This window comes from Athene cunicularia, assembly GCF_003259725.1.
Source record: "Athene cunicularia isolate RWA chromosome 5 unlocalized genomic scaffold, athCun1 chr5_part3, whole genome shotgun sequence".
Taxonomy (NCBI): domain Eukaryota; kingdom Metazoa; phylum Chordata; class Aves; order Strigiformes; family Strigidae; genus Athene; species Athene cunicularia.
Genome location: NW_020799103.1, coordinates 1,383,509 through 1,403,852, shown reverse-complemented (window position 1 = coordinate 1,403,852; position 20,344 = coordinate 1,383,509). Strand labels below are relative to the sequence as shown.

At 43.5% G+C, this 20,344-nt stretch overlaps 1 protein-coding gene and 1 long non-coding RNA gene across 2 annotated transcripts in view; both read right to left on the bottom strand.

The window, feature by feature from the left end:
* LOC113481332 overlaps positions 1-20,344 on the bottom strand; it is a 658,441-nt gene that overhangs the window by 535,549 nt on the left and 102,548 nt on the right. The gene's annotated exons all lie outside the window — the stretch shown is intronic.
* MICAL2 (microtubule associated monooxygenase, calponin and LIM domain containing 2) overlaps positions 1-20,344 on the bottom strand; it is a 124,605-nt gene that overhangs the window by 41,314 nt on the left and 62,947 nt on the right. The window contains exons 21-24 of the mRNA XM_026850856.1: positions 15,391-15,498; positions 13,297-13,483; positions 12,193-12,281; positions 11,697-11,796 (exon numbers count right to left, since the gene is read on the bottom strand). Of these exons, the coding sequence (XP_026706657.1) occupies positions 11,697-11,796; positions 12,193-12,281; positions 13,297-13,483; positions 15,391-15,498 (484 nt within the window). The remainder of the gene's footprint in view (positions 1-11,696; positions 11,797-12,192; positions 12,282-13,296; positions 13,484-15,390; positions 15,499-20,344) is intronic.

Genomic DNA, 20,344 nt, shown 5'->3' with positions numbered 1-20,344 from the left:
CCCAGCAGGACCCGCGGCCATCTTGGCCCTGGCCCGCCCTCACCCTCGGCCCGGCCGGGGCAGGGAGACACAAACCCCGGGGCTGAGCTAAGGAAGAATTTAATACAACAGTGCCACACCGACAAACCAACAACAACGATAACGGTAATAACAACGAACAAGGGATTTACCAGAGGCTGTGAGGGCGCCGCCGCGGGGCCCTCAGGCCCTTCCCGCGCTCCGCGCCGGCCCTGGCGCCAGAACAGCCCGCCTCGAGGTCCCTCGCCGCGGGGAGCCTTAACCCCATCCTCGCCGAGCCAGCACAGTGCCCGACAAGGACATCCTACAGCCCTGGAAAGCCTGCCGTTAGTTTTGTCAGTCGTTTTCTCCCGTTTAAGACCAGGGCAGGTCTCCCCACGGCCACGAGGCCGCTGGGCCGGCTCTGCCCGGGCTGAGCAGGAGCAGCAGGGCTGGGGGGGTCGCAGCCTCCGGGAAGAGTCAAACCCTCCCCGCACCGCAGGGCAGCGCTGCCAGCCCCTGTGGGGACCCTGCAGGGGGCCCCGAGCTGCGCAGACCCAAACCCAGGGCTGATGCCGCTGCCGGGGGCGGCTGGGCCGCGCCAGCTCCGCTAGGCCGCTCTGCCAGGGAGCTCAGGCTCAGATTTTTAAAAGCTCAAATCTCAGAGCTGTTTACTGCCCCTCCGTGACTAACAAACTGCTAAACGCAGTCTATCAGCAGGCAAGCTCCCTCTGCTACCACGAAACAGATAAATGCATCATCACGTCCCTCCTCCTGGTCCGAGGCTTTGCCAACACACCGGCCCGATTTAACGAGGGAAAGGTGCTGAGTTACACGCCGGTGTCTCACACACGCTCTGCCAATTCAGCACTGCACAGAGAAGCACCGAAACCCATTTCCCTGTTATGCCATGCTTGGCAGTGCAATTGCAATGGGTTTTGCCTAGCTGATGGAAACACTGCAGTCCATGACAGTCCCTGGCACGGGTCCCCCTCTGAAACCCGCCCGGGAGCAGCGTGCCACCGCACACGTGGCAAAGGAGAGCCCCTTTCCAAAGGGGCTTAGCATCCACCCACCCAGGGCTTCGCAGATGGCTCTCAGCACCTTCTGTGATTACCATTTATAAGGCGCTGATCGCTCCAGCATCCGAGTGTCCCCACCTATAACGCTGGGGCCAACACACAGACATAAGCAGGAGATGCTATTCATATCGGTGACAAGGCAGCCTGACTTTCTGTATTGTCTGCTCACGCTCCCGAGTCATCTGCCAAACCAGTGTCAGGCAAATCACATTACTGTGAGATGACAAGGGCTCAGATCCAGCCAAATTTGGGTAGAGCCAAGCCCCTGCTGGGGCAGCTGAACCAGGTCAGGCATTCTCCCCCACCTCGGGCAGAGCACACACTGCCCACAACGGCACAAAGCCCGAACTCTGCCAAACAACGTCCCGCTCCCCACTGGGAGCACTGGGCCAAGCGCCTCGGACACCAGCTGGCTCAGGGCAGCTGTTTTATCAGCTTTGCTCAGGAGCGGCTGCTCGGTGCGTGCCTCTGTCTGCCTTGGACAAAAATGGTCAAAGATGCTCCACTGAAAAATCCCCAGCCAAGCCAGCTGTAGCAGCCTCCCCATCAACACCACCAGGCCACAGACAACCAGAAGCATTCACATTTATCATCCCTCCTCCTCTTTAGCTGGTTTTAAGTCATGAAAGGGGAATGAATTTTTAAGCAAGGTACAGCAAGAGCTCCCATAGTATTACTTGGCTTAGGTGAGTCAGACCAAATGGGAGCCCTGCACAAGCACAAAGGGGAAGTGAGCCTTGCTGAGCTAACTGAAGTATGAAAACTAACACGAACCCAGAGAACATCCCCAAAGGCAGATGAAAAACAGAAACAGAGCCAGGAAACAAGTTTTAAAATTGTATCAGCCTTTCTGCTTTGGGCCACAACAGCCTCAGTGTACTGGTGGTCAGGAAGAAAGTTTCTGCAGAGAAGCTGGTCCAGAAAACACCCCCGAGAGTGCCCTGTTCCATCTGGCTTGCGAGGCTCCTCACACCAAACACAAAGGCTGGTGGCTGAGCAGGTGGAGAACCCCCAGCTGGGCCCTCGAAGGGGTCAGAAATTATTCACATCTGCTGCTGGCAGTGAGAGGGGACCCTGTCCCAACTGCCCTGCCCTGAGGCCAGGCAGCACGGCACCCACCCCGCAGCTCAGGAAAAAGCAGACAAGAATGACAGATTTCTTACAGGCCTACCCATGTTGCGTGTCTGTGTGACAGCTCTGTTCAGCAGGAGGAAATCTGCTGGAATTCGGTGTAGCGACCTGCATTTGGGATGTGGTATTTTGGCACCTCTGACACACCACGTTTTTGTGAGTCTCTAACAGCTGTGAAGCAGGGACAATACTTACCCACAGCTGCCCCAACCATCCAGGACTGGCAAAGGGCTTTCAGATCCTCGGGTGAAAAGCACCACTGAAACTCCAGGTGCTGCTTTCGTCAGTGGGAGGCGGGTACCTGGGCACCCAGGATGGCACCTGGTTCACCTTCCCCACTGTGCAACTGGCCCAACACAACACAGCACCTCCCGTAAAGACCCCAGCCTAGCTCATGTCCTGCTTTTCAGCTGGTAATCCTGAGGTTCTTAGCCTGCCATTAAACTGTGTCACCCCATAACTCATTCACAGGATGAGTGGACTCTGCCTGGCCTTGTATGGAGCTGCTGACTAAGGCAATGACAGGAATGAACAATTTTAAAGTGGAGTTACTCATATATGTAGGCAGCTCTGATGGTGAAAGCAAACAACAGTTGGCATCAAAAACTGACATTAAGAAATTCAGTCAGCAGACCACAAATTGATTTGTAGCACACCCAGCACTCTTCACTGTCTCTCTGACTTCTTACTGTATAATAAAAAAAAAAATAAAAATTTGTGAGTCCTGCTTATAATACAGCAGTGCTTTAAGAAAGCTGTGGGGCAGAAGGAAGGTGTCTTCATACCAGCACTGTGGAATCACAGCTGAAGTGAGCCCAGGCAGCACAGGGATGAGATACAGAGCAGAAAGCACAGTCCCATGCACAGCTCACCAGGGACTGTGAGAGGGGATGGGGGAACTATGACACTGGCTTGGTTAGACCTTGTCTTGCAGCAACGCACTGGTTACCAGTCCACACTGGAGTGAAACCCAGGCTCAAACCTGTTACAGCTTCAGCCTGTGCCCCAGAGCCTGAGCCTGCAAACGTGTAAGGCTGTATGGCAGGACTGCCCGTGTTAGAGTTTGAAACTGAAGACATCCCATTAAGGTATTTCACAGACCTGCCTTAAGAGACTATATGGCTTCTAGCAGCATTCCCAAACTGATATCCTGTCCGAACTTTGAGGTTTCATCACACCTAAGAAACTGCCAGGCAGATTTCTGTCCTTGAAAATGGGATTCCTGTAAAAGAGACGATGTTTGACATCTCACAGTTTTCAGTTCTTGCCACCTTTCTCCTGGTTTTTCCTCAGGTCTCCTTCATACGTCTACAGAAGTCATTCCCACGGTATGGTAGCTAACAGGGCAAAGAATAAAGACAACCACTGCTCCCATTTCAGTGGGGTGGCACACAGCTCCCTGTGCAACAGGGCCTGTCGCCTGCCTGCCTTCCAACCACCAGCAGCAAATGCTTTCCTGCTGCCTCTTCTCCACCCATGGCCCAGCGACAGGCTCCACCACAGCCTCCTCCTGTCTCCACGGCAGGAGCCCGTCTTCTCCCACCTCCCCGTGGGCCCAGGCCAGCACCTACACAAGTTCTTCAGCAGCAAAACACTTTTCCAAAGCATCCACTACTTACACTTCTGAATTCAGGCACAAAATATAACCAGGGAATTTGAAGCTGGCAAAGCAAGACAGAGCCCAAGTACACGACTTCTGAATGCATCCAGGACGGTGCACATTAATGCTCTCATACAGCCTAAGCAAAAATTAATAAAGGAAAAAGCAACTCCCTGAAAACCTACTAGATATGCTGAATGTATATATTTATGGAAAATTGCTTCCCAAATGAAAACTGTTATTATAACACTATTTTGATCATTTTAGAGTAAATATATTTTTATCAGAGCAATCTGTGTTAGTCTGGTATATTAATGCATGTAATAATTGTGAATTCAGAGTGCAGCCACAACCGTTTCAGTCTCCAGAGTGATCAGCATCTGCTGAAATATTTTTGCACACAGACACAAAGCACCAAAAACCTTAAAACAAAGATGTGAATTAATACCTGCAGAATAAATGCTGAAAGAGCAAATTCAAGACTATAGTGACATGCAAATTTCTTCACGATTTCACATTTCAGAAGAACATTATCAGGAATTCCAGCCATTTCAAACAATTTTGGAGCCCACCACCTGATGAGATGAGATCAAAACCTCCCTTCTTTTTGTGTTAACACAGTTCCTGAAGAAAAGGAAAGAGACTTGGGGAAATATTTACATGACTAATATATATACTCACATCAAGCATTAATACATAATGTCTTCTGATCTTCAGCAACATGATCTTTCATGCACAAAAATCAAGTCATCTGCAAACATGTCATGCCTTCGAAAACACAGATATTAATGCAGAATTCAGTGCATTTCAGAACTCATTGTTTTGATTGGAATGTGAGGAATGAGTGGGCCAGAAATAAATTAGAGCCAATTATAGTAACTAATTGCCATAATGTTGTGGGAAAATGCAGACCATAGCCATTGCTCGCGGTTGGAATACATACAGAACCAACTTTCACTGGCATTTTATAGCTGTGGCAGTCTAGAAGAAACCAAGAGGAAGAGAAATGACTCTTTCTGGTAGACTTAATGAAAGGCTGACATTTGAATTTGAGTGATTTTAACAAGTTTTGTCTGTGTGCTTTTTTTTTTCCCCAAATCAAGCATGCTTAAAACCTGCAAGATCTTTTTATTATAAAGCATTAGCATAATTATAATAAAGGAAGGCTACCTTTACAGAATCCTGACACGTTTGCTTTTCATTAACAGACATCTAGGCAGGTAATTCTGCGTCGCTTTGAGAACAAAGGATTAGTCTGGCTTTTCAGAGAAGAACACCTGTGTACGTATTTCCAATCCAAACGACCCTAGTGACAACAGACAAGTTCAGAACCCATCTGAACCAGTATAAAGAGGAGGAAAGACAGAGAAGCTCCTGAGCCTGCCAGACACAGCAAACATCACCTCTGCATTTCTAGTGTTACGGTGGCATCTATAACATCAAGTAGCTTTCAAGTCTGAGAAAGCATTAACTATGTAAAGAGGTATTTGTATCATCTGCTCCAGAAGCGTAATTTTTGGAAGGCACCCAGTTCAGCAGCTCGAGACCAGAGTAGCAGCCTGTTTGCCTCTCCAGCACCGCTGCCAATTCCAGCTCTAGAAAGGGACAAAGCATGACGGCTTTAGGGTGAGTTTCTAAGAGCACGTGTTTGCTGGAGCCTGAGAGCACTGGAGCTTTTGGAGAGAGCTCAGCACAAGAGCAGCAGGAGGATTCAGGCCTCCTACACGCAGGGAGGTCTGCTCATGTGGTCAGGGGAGGCCTGGAGTCCCAAATCAGGTTTGTTAAATCCACACAGAAATGAAACCCAGTAAGGTCTTCCTTTAGCAGCAGTACTAGGAGCAAAACAAGGAATATTTAGTTTTATTGTGTAATGATTTTGACTGAGAGTGAGAACACTAACATGAACTTGCTCCCCTCAATTTTGTCTACTTTATTTCTTTTCCATACACAGTATCCTGTCTTGGTCACTAACCTTATAGGGCAGTGATAGGATTTGCTACTGGTTTGACGTTTTGGGCCTTCTGTGCCACCACCAGAAACACAATTACTACAAATCTAGACTCTAACATTACCCCAATTGCAAGTCATATTTTAGCAGGACTAAGTGAAACTTGATGAGAACAACATGAACATCTGATGCCTCTCAAAGCTTCAGTGCCAAACAAATCATCAGTTTCTGCAGACACAAAAACCTCTTCTGATGTTTCCGTGCCACTGCCTCTGCCTAAAATGATCAAGATGGCAGGGATGAGCCTGCTCCGAAACCATAAACTGTGCAAAGAGTAAATTTAGTTTTACCCGAATTGCTGTGACCATTGCAATTAAGGAAGTGCCAAGTATTGTCTTAAATGGTGTTTGCTGCCCTATGTTTTCATTACGCAAATCATCTCCGCCTCAGACAGCCAACATTCTACTGTGTATGGTGGCTTCTTCTCTGGCAGGGAGGATGGAATAGTTCACTGGGAATAACATTTGGTGTTCTTTAGCAATGTTGTCTTTAGCAACACTTTAAAAAAAATTAAAAATCATTTGTCATTCAAAGACCCTAGTGAGGCTCAGATTAAATTGACTTAAAAAAAAAAAAAAAAAAAAAATCACACAATCTTTCCATTAAATTATTGGGACTATTCTTTCTGGGATTTGTTTTCTTCTTGAAATACAAAGGAAGAGGTTAGCTTAAGAATTGTAGAGCAAGCAAAAGAAAGAAGATAGATGACATAAGAAAGCTCTTTTGGAGAACTTGCTGTTTAAGAACCACCACATCACAAGCTTTAAAGACAAAAATGAAAATTAAAATAAGCCACAGCAGAGCAAAGGAAGGCAAAATAAATAAATAAATAAAACAAGGCCACTGTTATCAGATAATAGGTCACCATTAGCCACTGCTTCCAGGGGTCCAGAAGATACAGGGAGCTTGCAAACAGCACTCCAGAGCCAGTCGTAAAGGTAAAGCTTTACCCACAGTTATTACCTGCTTTTCCTGTACATGATTTAAAATCCCAAACACATTAACTTAGCGTGACCTTTATGACATTTGTTAATATGTAAAATAAAACCAAGGAAAGGTAACAGAAGTCAAAGAGAAGAGGACAAGTGCCATTTGTGTATGCAATAGAAGCAACCCCCACGCTCACCAACACCAACTTATCATTCCCAGGAAGGATAAATCCCAACACCAGGCACCTCCTGATCAGCAGCGGAGGGGAGAACTTGTCAAGGACCCCAGTGTATATCCCTTTCGAAAGGGACACGTGTGATTATACCACCACAGCGAAGTTCTCCGGCCTTGGGTCAGGCCACAACAAAGATAATACAACAGCATCCACCAGAAAAGGAATTTGCAAAAACGAGTGCAAAGTCACTATTAAGTCTCTTTTAAAAGGAAGAGATGAAACAAGGAGAGTTATAAAGAACTACATTTATTTTTGTTTACAGCAGATATCATAAATAATGCTAAAACAATTTTCACTGTGTGCAAAATACATTTCCATGTGAAAATTTCCGTGTGAAAATTTAAATACAGCGTTAAGAACTAGTTAATAAAAATATTCAGTTATTAATATAAAGTAAAATGAAGACAGATTTAGGAGAAAGAGGACAGAATCCTCACTGGTCAGGAAGAGCTAGGAAGACTCTGCAACAGAGGGTAAAAACCACCGCAGTGGGAAGTGGTTTGAAATGGCAGACCTTTATGTCACAACCTTCATCTCAAAGCATGCTGAGCTTTGTAACAACACACCGTAGCCCCGAAATACAGAGGAAGTCATGTCCTAACCGTGCGTGCAGGAAGCGACGCTTCAAATACAGAGAGGTTTCTGTGTGGGCACAGCGTGGGCACTTGCAAAGCCATCAAGATATTTCAGGATGCCCACACAAATAAATACTATTGCTTTAGTCACGCAAACATACAGGCCAGCAAGGTAAGGAGTGTGGGGCTCCGATCCTGCAGTCCTTCCACATTCCTGGCCGAGGCCTGTGAAATGAGGCAAATGGCAGAGGATGTTTGGCCTCTCCTGAAAATTGCTGCTTAGCTCAGTTCCCAAAGGCCCTTCCCTGTGGAAGGGATCCTTGGCAGGGAAGGCTGGGCCGTGACCACGTCAACCAAAACCTCAGGGCGCTTGCTCGTCAGACTGAGCCCTCGGTTCTTTTTTTGGATTAATTTCCCCTTCTAGATTATCAACATGTGGTTACACCTACCGGGACTGACGTAAAAACTACACAGAAAATAATCACACAAATTTGTCATGGAGAGCAGTGGCAATGTCTCATGCAGCAAGACAAACCCATTCATCAGAGTGGCAAATGGGGCCTAGTTAATTAGTTACCAAACCAATTCAAACCAAACCACTCTGGTTATAAGAACTTGTCATTCCGATACCACAGACTAAAAATAGCACGCACATGTATTGCTGTTAGACCTGCCTACCACGTTCACTTGGGGCAGAAGGCTGGAACTTGCATCGCTTCGGCCACATTTTCAACAGAATCCTTTCCTATTGTACTCTTCGGGCATGAAAGCAGAGAAGTGCTTCGAAAGCACCGCAGTGCTCAAATGCTGCTTGCTCGCTGCACATGTGAGCTCAGCGGAAATAGGTGCTCACACTAGCCAGGAGAATCGGCTGGCTAACCTCGTCCTGACCTTATTTTAAATCTTTCCTTTAGTACTTCGAAAGAAATAAGGTTTCAACTAGTTCTTTCAAGACAGAATTTACTCGCCTAACTTACCTTAAAGGCACAAGGAAGCGTACATGCACAGACACAGAGAGAAAAACATCTCTACAGAGAGCACAGACGTTACCTTTTCTGGAACTGTGAACTCAGCAACAGGTTAAGTGACCATGCCAAAGCTTGCATCCATTAATATACCAGACACACACAGTTTGCTCCAAAAGTCTTAAAAAAAGTGCAATGAAATGCTTTCAAACAGTGTTAGTCACACAGTTTTGGAACTGGCAAGCGGAAAAATTCACCTGAGAGCAGAGAGGCTTCAGCCAGTGAGCGGGTGCAGCACTGGAATGATGAATTGGGCTAAAAGCAACAAGGGAGATTGACGGAGAAGACAGCAGGAAAAAAAACACAGAACTTCACTTGGTTACATTGGAAAGCAGCAGAAAGATTATGTAGGTACAAAGAAGAATTGGCCAAAATGAAACAGCCTTTCTTCACTAAATCATGAACGAGGACAAATAGGTATGAATCTTACTAGCAGAATATTAAGAGATTAAAAAATAATAAATCTACCGATTAGATTGATACCAATAAAAAACTTCCCAACAGAATCACCTGCAAAATCCCAGTGGAATATGCAGTGTAATTAAGATTCCTCAGGAAAATGTTTTCATTATGCAAATTTCTGAATCCTGTTGTGGGAATTCAGGGGTTTTATTGCCCATTATATGAATCTATATAAAGCCAATACCATCTTTAAAAATAAAATAGAAGAAAAAATTTAAAACTTTTTACTAGTAAGATTCATTTTCTTTTAATTCCTTGGACAGAGATTTCCAAGTTTATTACTATATCATTGTTTTCTGTAAGTTTACCATTATGCTCACCCAGAAAATTTGCTGTAGTAAACAGCAGGAGAAAATTTCAGAAAAAAAGTTTCCCTAAAGTAGACTGTGCTGTTCACAAACTGAAATCAGAATTGATGGCAAGCCAAATTTTAAAACTTTACCACTTAGCAGCTTGCTGTGTTGCAAGAGTAACATGGCAAATTGCACTGCTGATTTTTCCTTTTTAAAGGGGAAACATTTACTATCATTAGGAAATAACTAAAAAATATACGGTGTTCCAAAGCAGGTTTTTTTTTAAGTGTTATTAAAAAAGGTACAGATACATTTCTTTACATATATACAGATGCCCACCATGTTACTACAATTGTCGCTGTGTCCAGTCAATATTCTGGCAAAGTTTTGTTGAATACATGTTTGAGCATTAATGGTAATTTATTTCAAATGAATGTCACCTTATACCTAAACAATTTTCTTCAAGTACTTTAAGTTCTGTGCATGTATTTAACATTTTTCCCCCAAATACATAATTACTCTAAAATGTGAAAAGCTTTAGCCTTGTAGTTTAGAGAAAGTCAAACTATAAGAAAAAGCCAGTTTGTCATTTATTTTAAACAGAAAACAGATTTCCTTTTAATACCTAAGAAACAAAACAATTCAAATAATCTTTTCCCACATTATATTAAAAAAAAAATATCAAAAAACTGCCAGCCCATAAGCAGTGCAGTCATTTAAGATCACTGGAAGGCAATCCTCAACTTTGGTACTACCTGAATGCGACATTATTTCCTATTATTTAAGCCACATTCTTTTTGCTAAAAATAAATGTTACAGATGCTTTAATTTTAGGCTACACATTACCAATGTTTATGTATTTGCCTACTTTGTGATTAACTTAATTAAAACATTTAAGTAATTGAGAGGCAGGGAGCATGCTTACCTCACTGGCTAACTAGGCTGAAAGTAATCCGAATTTGGGATGCTGGTGTCTCCTCGCCATTAAATAGTTTAATTAACCTGTCCTGACACCTGATTAAGGTACACCTTGTTGAGAGACATCTGAAAGACATTAACAGCTGCTCCAGGTAATAGAATTTCACCTTTCTGCCATCAGCTTTAGACATTGAAACGAATGAAATATCAAACTGAGAAGTAATCTCCTCGGAATGATTGTGGGGTTTTGCTGTTTGTTCTAAACTTGTGTTTTTAAAAAATTCCAAAAGACAACAGGAGCAGCACCTACCCAGAAGCACAAGAGCGGTGACGTCAGTCACAGATGAGTGCTCCATAAATTGATATTCCCTCAAATCAGCCACCTAATGAGGAAGCGTGATTGAGGGATAAGTCAGCTCTGATCACACTACTAGTTCCCTTGACTTACGGTTTGAATCAAGCCTTTACTCAACTAAGGTCTGCTCTTCAAATTTATTTCAAAACTTTAAATAAATTAATAGTAAATATTATACCCACTAATCAGCAAAGGGTATCTATCATATGTAAGAAATGTGAAAGAAAGCATGACTAGGAGCAACACAAATTTTTTTTTTTTTTTTTAAACATATTCATGCAAGTTATAAACCATATAACCCAGAGCAAAGATGAAAGCAAGCAAAAAAAAGTATGCGCCATATTCAGGTTTCAAAACCCAGTCATTTGTCATAAATATTCCCCAGATATCTGAAGGAACATACATTCTTTCTTAGTCTAATGAAAAAAAGAAAAAAAAAAACCTGGGAGAGGGGGCAGGGAGAAGAATGGTTTTAAAATGTAACCCCCCCACAATGGTCAGATCACAGGATAAAAGGCCGGGGAGGAGGGGATTTATAAAATATCCTTCATCCGTCTCCGTGTTCTGGAAATGTGTCTGGACACTGCCCTTCATGCTCTAACATACAGTACATTTTATACTGAAACCTCTGATTGCACCTCGTTTATATCAGAAGGAATCCACCATTCATTTAAGTCACACATTAAATTGCATGAAAAGTAAAAAAAAAATCAACTAAACAAAAACCCTCAAGAAAATAGCGAGGCTGTTCATTTTGAAAATCTGAAAGGCACAACTAAGCAAGACATGTAGAAGAATTTAAACCCTACAGAATTTTTTCACCCATTCAAGCACATTTTCAAGTGATAGCTCTGCTTCCCGGTACATATGAGTAAGTACCTCTAGAAGAGCACAGAGGAACGGCACACCAAGGCTCAAGAGTTCGTACAAGTAGGTATAGTTATATGCATTGTCCCTGAAATGAAGCTTGGTAGCGCGCAGAAAACCATGCATCCAGTTAGACAGGCGTCTGGGAATGTCAAGCAGATCCCTTGTCACCCGAAGGGGCCAGCTTAGCGTGCCCCTAAAGAAGGAAGCCAGGATACCTGGGGACCTGTCCTCTGGACTGCTACCAGTAGACAAAGTGCTTTCTGTGCTGGTCTCTGTGCGTTTGGGTTCCTCTTTCTTCCACGCTTCTGTTGCCTCCTTATATAAGCATTAAAAAAAAAAAATAATGTTAAAGGTACTTCTAAAATATGGAAAGTCCAGTTTCTGTTATTGTTTTCCAGTCATATATATCTATATCTATATCTATATATATATCTATATATATATATATAGATATAGATATATATATATTTTCATTTTCGATTGCTCTTAAATTCAACTTTACTTTGTATAGAGAAAGCTAAATTCCATTGAGACCCAAACTACAAATACACCAAACTCACAGAACCAGGGTGTTATATTTTACTACGGATTTTACCACTTCTGGACATTAGGTAGAAAACATCTCACACAAATACGTACACAAGAATTGCACCCCGCTCCAGGGAAAGCTGCCTCAACATCTCCTGCATTAGGAATATAACCAATACGTACCTTCCCTTGGATCTGTAATGTTCCTCTTCTCTTCCTGTGTTTCGTGCTGATTTTGCAGTGTGTAAAATGAGGTTTGCAGTAAAATTTACCTACAAGAGAAAAAAAAATATTTTAATCTATATGTATATGGACTGAAAACTCACTGTCGCGTCTATAAAAAGATGAAATTAGGATAATTAATAGTTAGGTAGCAAAAAGAATGGGAAGCTTGCCACTGACTGACTAGCTCACAGGTCTGAATGGGTTTCTTTTACAGTACAGACATTTGTTAAATAAGGCAAGGTCAATTCTCTACCACACAGCTTTAAGATTAGTGAATAGCAGAAAACCACGATTCTCTAAACACCAAGACACAAACCAACACCGGACATCAAGCAGCAAAAGGTCAGATAATCAGTTCAAAAAAAGTCCTTCCAGAAGATTCTCCAGGCTGCAAGAGAGCCACCTTTGACCTTGAGTCTTTAATCCTTTCACAGGATCCAGGTTAATACTCCAGTCTACTCAAATCATTTGGAAATGGCAGGGAAATTTCGATTCAGTTTAATAATTTCCCTCTAAACAAAAACTTCCAGTCTCCAAACTCCGGGCTGTAGCAGGGACCGAGCGCCCAAGATCCAAACATCCTGTTCTACAGCGGAGTGGAAGAAATGACACTGCTGCTTGGCCAGTGCAGCTGCTTTCACCTTCCGAGGCGAAGCATCTTGAAAGAAATAACCTGTCCTCCCCCCATCCATGCACAGCTTATCCTTCTAGATCACGTTATTTAACGGCCAGTTATCACAGATCAGAATAATTCTGTATTGTTGAAGAAAAATCACTTATCCCCCCCAGCTGTGACCTGTGATTGGACAAACTGCATTTTGGTCACTGAACTTATTTTCCGCTGAGGATTTTTTTCATTTAAAGCTCAGGTTTGTTGTTACTGGATTCTTATGAAAGGCCAGAACTCCAAGTACAAGGACTCAAAGATCAGCGTGGATGCTAACAACATACTTGGCAGACCTCCTCCTGACCGAGCTACTCAGCCAGGTCTTTTTCCCTAGTTCCATTAAAAGCATCAATACCCAGACTTTTTAAAATATTCTTAAATAGCTCCTACATTACCTTCATCAACATCGAAGGCATAAATCCCTAAACGGAGTGTAGTAGAACATATTTCACACTTGAAGCACTCCCTGTGAAAGAAGTGGCCTTCTGCACTCAGCCGCTCCATAACATACACCCGTTTTTTGCAGAAATAACAAATGTCACTCCCCCCGATAGACTGAGGAAATTCTTTTCGCAGAGATCCCTGTTAAAAGATAAAAATAGAAATGCACGTAAAGCCATTGCACTACAGCCAGATATAAATTCTTATTAAGCGGGCAGCTGCTTTAGCTGCTTGAAGTTTTATACAGCACCCTCCACATACAATTAAAATAAGCATCAGTCAGCTTTTTTATTACTCATTTGCTGTAATTCTGTAGGCTTATGCAGCAATTCATAAATCAGACATCACAAGGACTTTAAGGGGTGAGTTTTCAGCTGGACTTGAATTCAGTTTTCCTCTGGGAGCTCCCAACACTGTGTTTGCTCAGGCAGAAGGGCAGCACCACTCCCAGATGCCCGCTCACGGCCCTGCTGGCGCAGGCTCGGGCACTCCCGTCCCCAGGCGTCGGCGTCTGCCAGCAGAGCCAACGGGCAGAGCCCGCCAGCCTCCAGCACCAGACACGTGTTCGGAGCTCAGAAAACGGACACCCTGAAGACCCAATTCATACGCACTCTGGAGGAAAATGTGGGCTCATGCTTTTAAGGTTCAGGAAGAAAAACTGACAGTCCTTGATGCTGGTGTCTGAACTAGCATCTACATCACGCAGACGTGCCGCCCCCCTCAGCCGTGTGCCTCATGAGACTGCGGCCCAAGCTGGGGCTTGCTTTGTTCTAGAAATTAATTTAATTCCTACCACAGAAATTCACAGTATTTTAAACTCACTGGACTTTAAAATATGATCCATATTAACAACTTGAAACTATTTTGAAGTTTCTGTTGAATTTGGGCTGGCAATTAACATTCTTTAATTGCCACAAATTTCATCCTGTCCAGATATACATGCAAAAGTACAGAAAAGTAAATTATAAATGGATTAGATGCCACTGGGCTTCCCTCTTCTTATTAGAGGCAGGTATGAGGATGTTACTCTGCCTTATTTTATTATGCTTAGTTACAGGTTGGTGCAGGTGAGCATCCTGTCTCTGCCACAGCCATCACCATCTCGCTCCCCTTCCACCATCCCCGCTGCCACAGGGGAGGTACCATGCCTGAGAGAGGAGGCACAGGCTTGGCAGAGTCCAGGCACATTCAGACAGCAGCGCAGTCCACACAACTCTAATTTGCCAGCAAAAGGCGGCCTTGGAACAATTTAATATTAAGTGCAAGTCAGTACTGTCACTGTCACGTTGTCTTGTGCTTAAAAATTGAGAATCCTATTCCAAATCTTCCATTAGTAATCCATTTTGCTGTGATGGGTCATTTCCGAGCATGAAACTTTCCAAAAAAACCAACCATGCAAATGGAAATATATACAAAAGCATTTTCAAAAATACAACGTTAACAGAACAGATAGTTACAATGAAGTGGAAGCAACTGAATTTAGCGCTGACTAACGAGTGTCATCACCGCAACACAACACCTTACTTTGCTTCCCAACATCTGACAGCTCTGAGCAGTGGAGGCGGGAGATGGAGAATGAGGAACAGGGCAAGAAGCTGTAGCTCTGTCTAGAGACTGCTTCTGAACTCAACACAGAACAGCGTCAGAGTTTAAAAACAGCTCTCTTCAAAATGAGGCACGGTGATTCAGCATTTGTGGGTTAAAAATAACTGCATAGACATGTACTGTAGAAAACTTTCTTTAGAAGCCACCCTGATTAATAATTGTCTTCTGTTACTAATTGTACCAGTAATTACATTTAATAAAAGCCTCCTGAAGTTTTAATTCATACAGACAAGTAATAAAAATATAAATAGCAGGCATGGTGAGAAACATTTCCAGCACATCCACACATCAGCATATTTCACCAATATGCACTCGAGTCCTTAGTAAGTGTTAGACTAAGACTTGTCATAACGCTCTAAGTGCTCCACAACCAGGGTCTTAAGTCAGGATGACACTCTGGAAACACCACTCTTGAGTTATTGGGGTTTTGTGGGTTGTCTTACCAGTTCAAGGGGGGGAGGCTGTGGCTTGGGTCTGTGATCATTCACGTACAGATTGACAAGGACTTCAGCCACAGCTCCAACCGCACGTGAGACCTTTCCTACAGTCATCTAACCAGAAAAGGGGAGAAGATGAAGAATAGAAGGAAGAGCTTTAGTTATTCTTGAAAAAGAATGTAATGAGAAAAGGATGAGAATGATCTGAAAACATGCAAACAATGATAGAGAGGCTAGGAGAAAGCGCAGAGGCCGAGTCTAGCGGAGCACAAGCATGTGCATGCGAGCTCAGCGTGGTCCAGCTGGTGGCCGCAGGCGGCTTCTGTGCAGACCACACGCTTCTCCTTACGGATCACGGAGAAGGAGCTGCCGGGAGCAAATGCTGCTCCCCCAGCACAGGGCCTCCCGCCCCGGGCTGCCAAAGCCTGGGCTGGGACCTACTCCCTGGCTATCAGGGTTGGACCATTCTGACAGATTAAAAAAACCCCTCTATTGTTCTCTTTGACTTCTTGGGACTTTGTTGTTATTTCAGAATGGGGGTTGGGACTAAATTTCACATCAACAGACCACAGACCGTAGGATTTCAGGAAACATTCTATGAAAACGTATTAAGAGTCCTACACAGAAATATTTGGTTGGTGCTCACAGAACAACCCTTCTCCCTCTCCCCAGGGACTCAACGTCAGGGAAAACTGGAGAAACTACGCTCATGAAAGGCAGACATCTCCTTTAATCTGTTGCAGCCACCAACACTAGGCTGTTTTTAACTAAATTTATCAAACAGGCCTAAAAGGAACTGCAGTCTCCTCGGGCTGTGACTCCAAACACACCAGTTCGCCGACTGCATGGTCCAGGCTTCCGAGCCAAACACATGCCTGGGGACTGGAAAAGGAGAGAGGCGGGTGTGCGTGCCCGTGTGTGTGAGGGGCAGGCACGTGGGTAGATACTCTAGTTCTCCATTCCGGGAATAAAAGACTGTGAAGACTTCATAGCTTTACAGAAATATTTTCTACCCTAAGCCGTATTTCCTGCAGCGATTCTGATTTTAGTTTTACAGTCAATATAAGATCCCACAATCTCTCTGGCAGCAAAGGCAGCAGGAGCCATCCTGGTATAGCCAGGGATCCCATACTCTGCTTCTGCAGTCAGAACATTTTTTTTTCCCCAGAGGATCCATGATCTCATGTCTTACGCGCCATTTGCCTCCCACAGAGCCCAAATTTTAAGTCTCACACTTCTCAGCTAAATTATTTTTCTACTGCCACCACATCAAGGCTTGGTAAGAGAAAGGTTTTGAAATATCAGAAAGTTACCATGAAGGAAGAAGCAAACTATAAATGCAATGGTGTCTGTGATATTTTAAAATAATTTTAAAGCATTTTCTATCAAGTTTAAAAACAATTATAATGCATTGTGGGTGTGTTTTCAAAAATTATGATGGATAAAAACATTCTAAGAAAAAAATTCAAGTTCAGGAACTTTGGAACATGTTCAGCTACTTATAACTCTCAAAAGCTAAGGGGAGCTATCTCATAATTAACATAATATCCAGGCAGATACAAAATACGTATGTTAAGATGACAAGGGCCATTCAAGGGACAGATTTCTGTACTGTTTGGTTTTGTTTAAGATAAAAAGACTTTTAAATATTATTCAATAGATGCACAACCTGTGGGGTAACAACAGCAAAGTAAACTGCTAATGACATACCACACTGCTGTCCTAAGTGGTACACTAAGTCATAAACCAATAGTGGAACCGAGATTACTTGCTACTACAGGAAAACTACATTCCTCTGTATTGTTTAAGATCACAGAAAACAAAATTTTCACTCGCCAAATTCTGCACGCCTGAATATGCTGATCATCTCAGGCCACACACAACACATCTCTGCCTGCCTGATGCCACTCCTGTACCTCTGAAACAGCACACACATTATAGGTTTTATCCTTCGCTCATGCACTTACTACCTTGAGGCTACTGGTGTACGTGAAGTCACACACACACGCAGTTTTGTAGTGCTGGGGCCACTATCAACATGTAACAGGCTACTGCTCACAACTCAAGGAGGTTTATACCAGTAGCTGTAAATCCTTTGTCGGAAAGTTACCTTACATGCTGAATTTCAGGAAACAACCAAGGAAACATTTAAAAATCCCCCCAGTGTTTGTGATTTACTAAAACCATTGACCTGTCAATGACATGTTGCCAAAGCTTTTCATCAGGTTGATCAGGGTGGTTGTTATGTGGGAAGAGAAAGCTGCCTTCTGTGTTTCCCTGTGCTATTATTTATAATACCTCAGCCAACCAACAAGCAAGCCTCAGAAGTATTTTCATAAAACAAAGGAAATATGCTGTCTGCCTGCAAAAGTATACAGTGCTTCCCCTTTGTTGTTTTATATCCTTAATGATTTTTCTGGGCTTATTTTGCTTTGAGGGCAATTTATTTACTTTTGGTACCACCTGCTACATATATTTTACCTCCGAGATAAACAACATCTGAGTAATAAGTTACTGGGTGTAGGAAACACCCAAGCTCTGCTTACTGCTGGTAATTAGAGTCACGTCACTGAAGGGAAGTGCTTGGTCCAAACTCTGCAGGCAGCAAAGCCTACTGATTGCAACACTCTCATAGTTCTTATGACGTCTTGTGTGGATTCACTCATGCAAAGCTCAGATGAACAGTTTTCTGAAGGTCAATCCAACTTTAAACAGAAAACAGGAATAACCAAAGCCCAGCCTGTGATACACGATTTGTTAATTCATAATCCTGCCTATGGGAATGTTGACAGCTGAAGGTAGCTTTGATTATTAATGACAACTTGCATATAATGTCATATAGAAGTTAATGCTTAATGAGCTGTAATGACTGTATGTCTTTAAAAGAAACAGTATGCTTCCATAGCCGCCTTTTCAAGTGCTCCTTTCAGGACGGAGGCTTAATAACAGGTTTCTGTAATAAGACAGTATGATTCCTTAGCCACCACTTTCAAGAAGTAGCCACCGTAACTAATACTGTGCCAATGAAAAATCAACAGATGCAAAGGATCGTCTGATCACAATCTCAGTACTCAATTGAAATTAAAATGACAGTACTATTTAAAGGATGGGAGGTGCTGGTATTTATAGGTCATATCTCATGACGTCTTACAAAACTCAAGAGACTTCTGTTATCTTCTTCTGCTGGGAAAAAGCAGAAACAGTGCGAGCAACACGAGAGACTCTTTCTGTTGGCTTACCAACCCTAAAAGCCCTTTTTCATACTGAAGTCTAGGCTCACTCAGTGATCTCTCTCAGAACAGAGACCAGAAATACAATCTCTGGGTCCTGTAACCCCACAGGTACACATTCACAGCAGAGAGGTCCAAACGGACTGTTAGATTACCATGTGCAGTACTTGAAGATGTGCACTGCACAGCTGAAATATTATAACATTTTATTTATATAGTGCTGTACATTTAGACAGTGTTTTCTAAAGTATGATAAAATTTTCGTGTTCTGAGAAGTGAGTGATCTTAAAAGATAAAAACGTGGGGACAATGATTTAACCATGGAAGGGCACAGACAGATTGCTTGCTATGAAATCAAGGCTGCAGCAGGTGTTCCCTGGAGATTTAATACTCTTACAGTAAAAACAGCAGTAAGAAATCCACTTCTGGAAAAATTTTGCTTGAGAAAGCAAAACACAGCCTGTGTAATTTGAAGAGGAACAGAAGTTGCCAAGGAGAGCTAAAGCTAAAGTAACAGGGATATCGCAGGACTGAACCGATCTCCCAGCACATGAACACTATGGAGAACAAGTCCTGCACATCCCTTCAGACCTCACCAGCACGTCACCAAGGCAAGTAAGGGACACAGATCCAGAGGGCCATCGAGTCCATCCCCATCCCCAGGGCAGGACCCACGTTATGTAAAGTAAGTGCACGTTGGCCTAACCTGCTGCAAAGGGCGTCCGTGCTGCAGACTCAGGCCTCCCCAGCGCCGTGCCCCTTGCTAGTCAAGGGTCTCTATCCCCATCCCCGAGCCTGGGCTGAACCTCCATTGCTCTGGTGACTGTCCATCACCCCTTAGCGAGCCGACAGTGGGCAGAGGAGCAGCACCCCCCCTTCTCCACAACAGCTCGCACAGACACCACGGCTGAGTGACCCTGGCGAACCCCCACGGCCCCTCAGTTACCCCTACAGCAAGGGCAGCACCAGCAACGCCACTTGCACTCTCTGGTAACCCTGTAAAGGAAATGCTCACCTGGAGTTGGGCAATACTCATGAGTGTTTCATGAAGTTACTGTTATTTAAATACAACAAAAGCAGGCAAAATGCTTTCCTCCTCCTCACAGTAAACAGAGACAGTGTCTGATTTTGCAAAACAGCATTTCTTCTGTGTGTCAGGCAGCGGAGCTGCCAGCACCAGCAGACCTGCATTGCTACAACACTTTAATACTTCTAAAAAGTTTGATGTTTCCACCTTTATTTCCACACCAACCCTATTCAATACTGCCGTGTTCCCAAACTGCTGCTACATAATCTGTGGGTGAAGGAAACCTGGGTCTTTACCTGCCCTGAAAAGCTGAAAAATATCAAACTTTCTTCAATTAAAATCCTTCTAAAACAAGGGGAGTTAGAGGCCAATGTCACCTTAACTTCACAGATAAAAGCACAGCCCACTGTAACATCAGCATAAGTAGCAGAAGATGAGTATCTCCAATTCAAGTGTTCTAATCCCTTCCACTCAGAGTATACATTTCCTCTCTGTGAAGTCTGCTGCTGTATCCCAGCAATTAATGTGCAGAAGCAAGTTTAAAGTACAAATAAGTAAACAAAGCAACAATAATATCTGTCTGTATCAACAAGTGCTCATACAATTCTAAGACACATCCTCTAGTTAAAATAACCACTACTGTGCAGGTTCCCCCCTGCAGCCCAGATGGGTATTCGTATGAAAAGAAACACTAATGCCACCC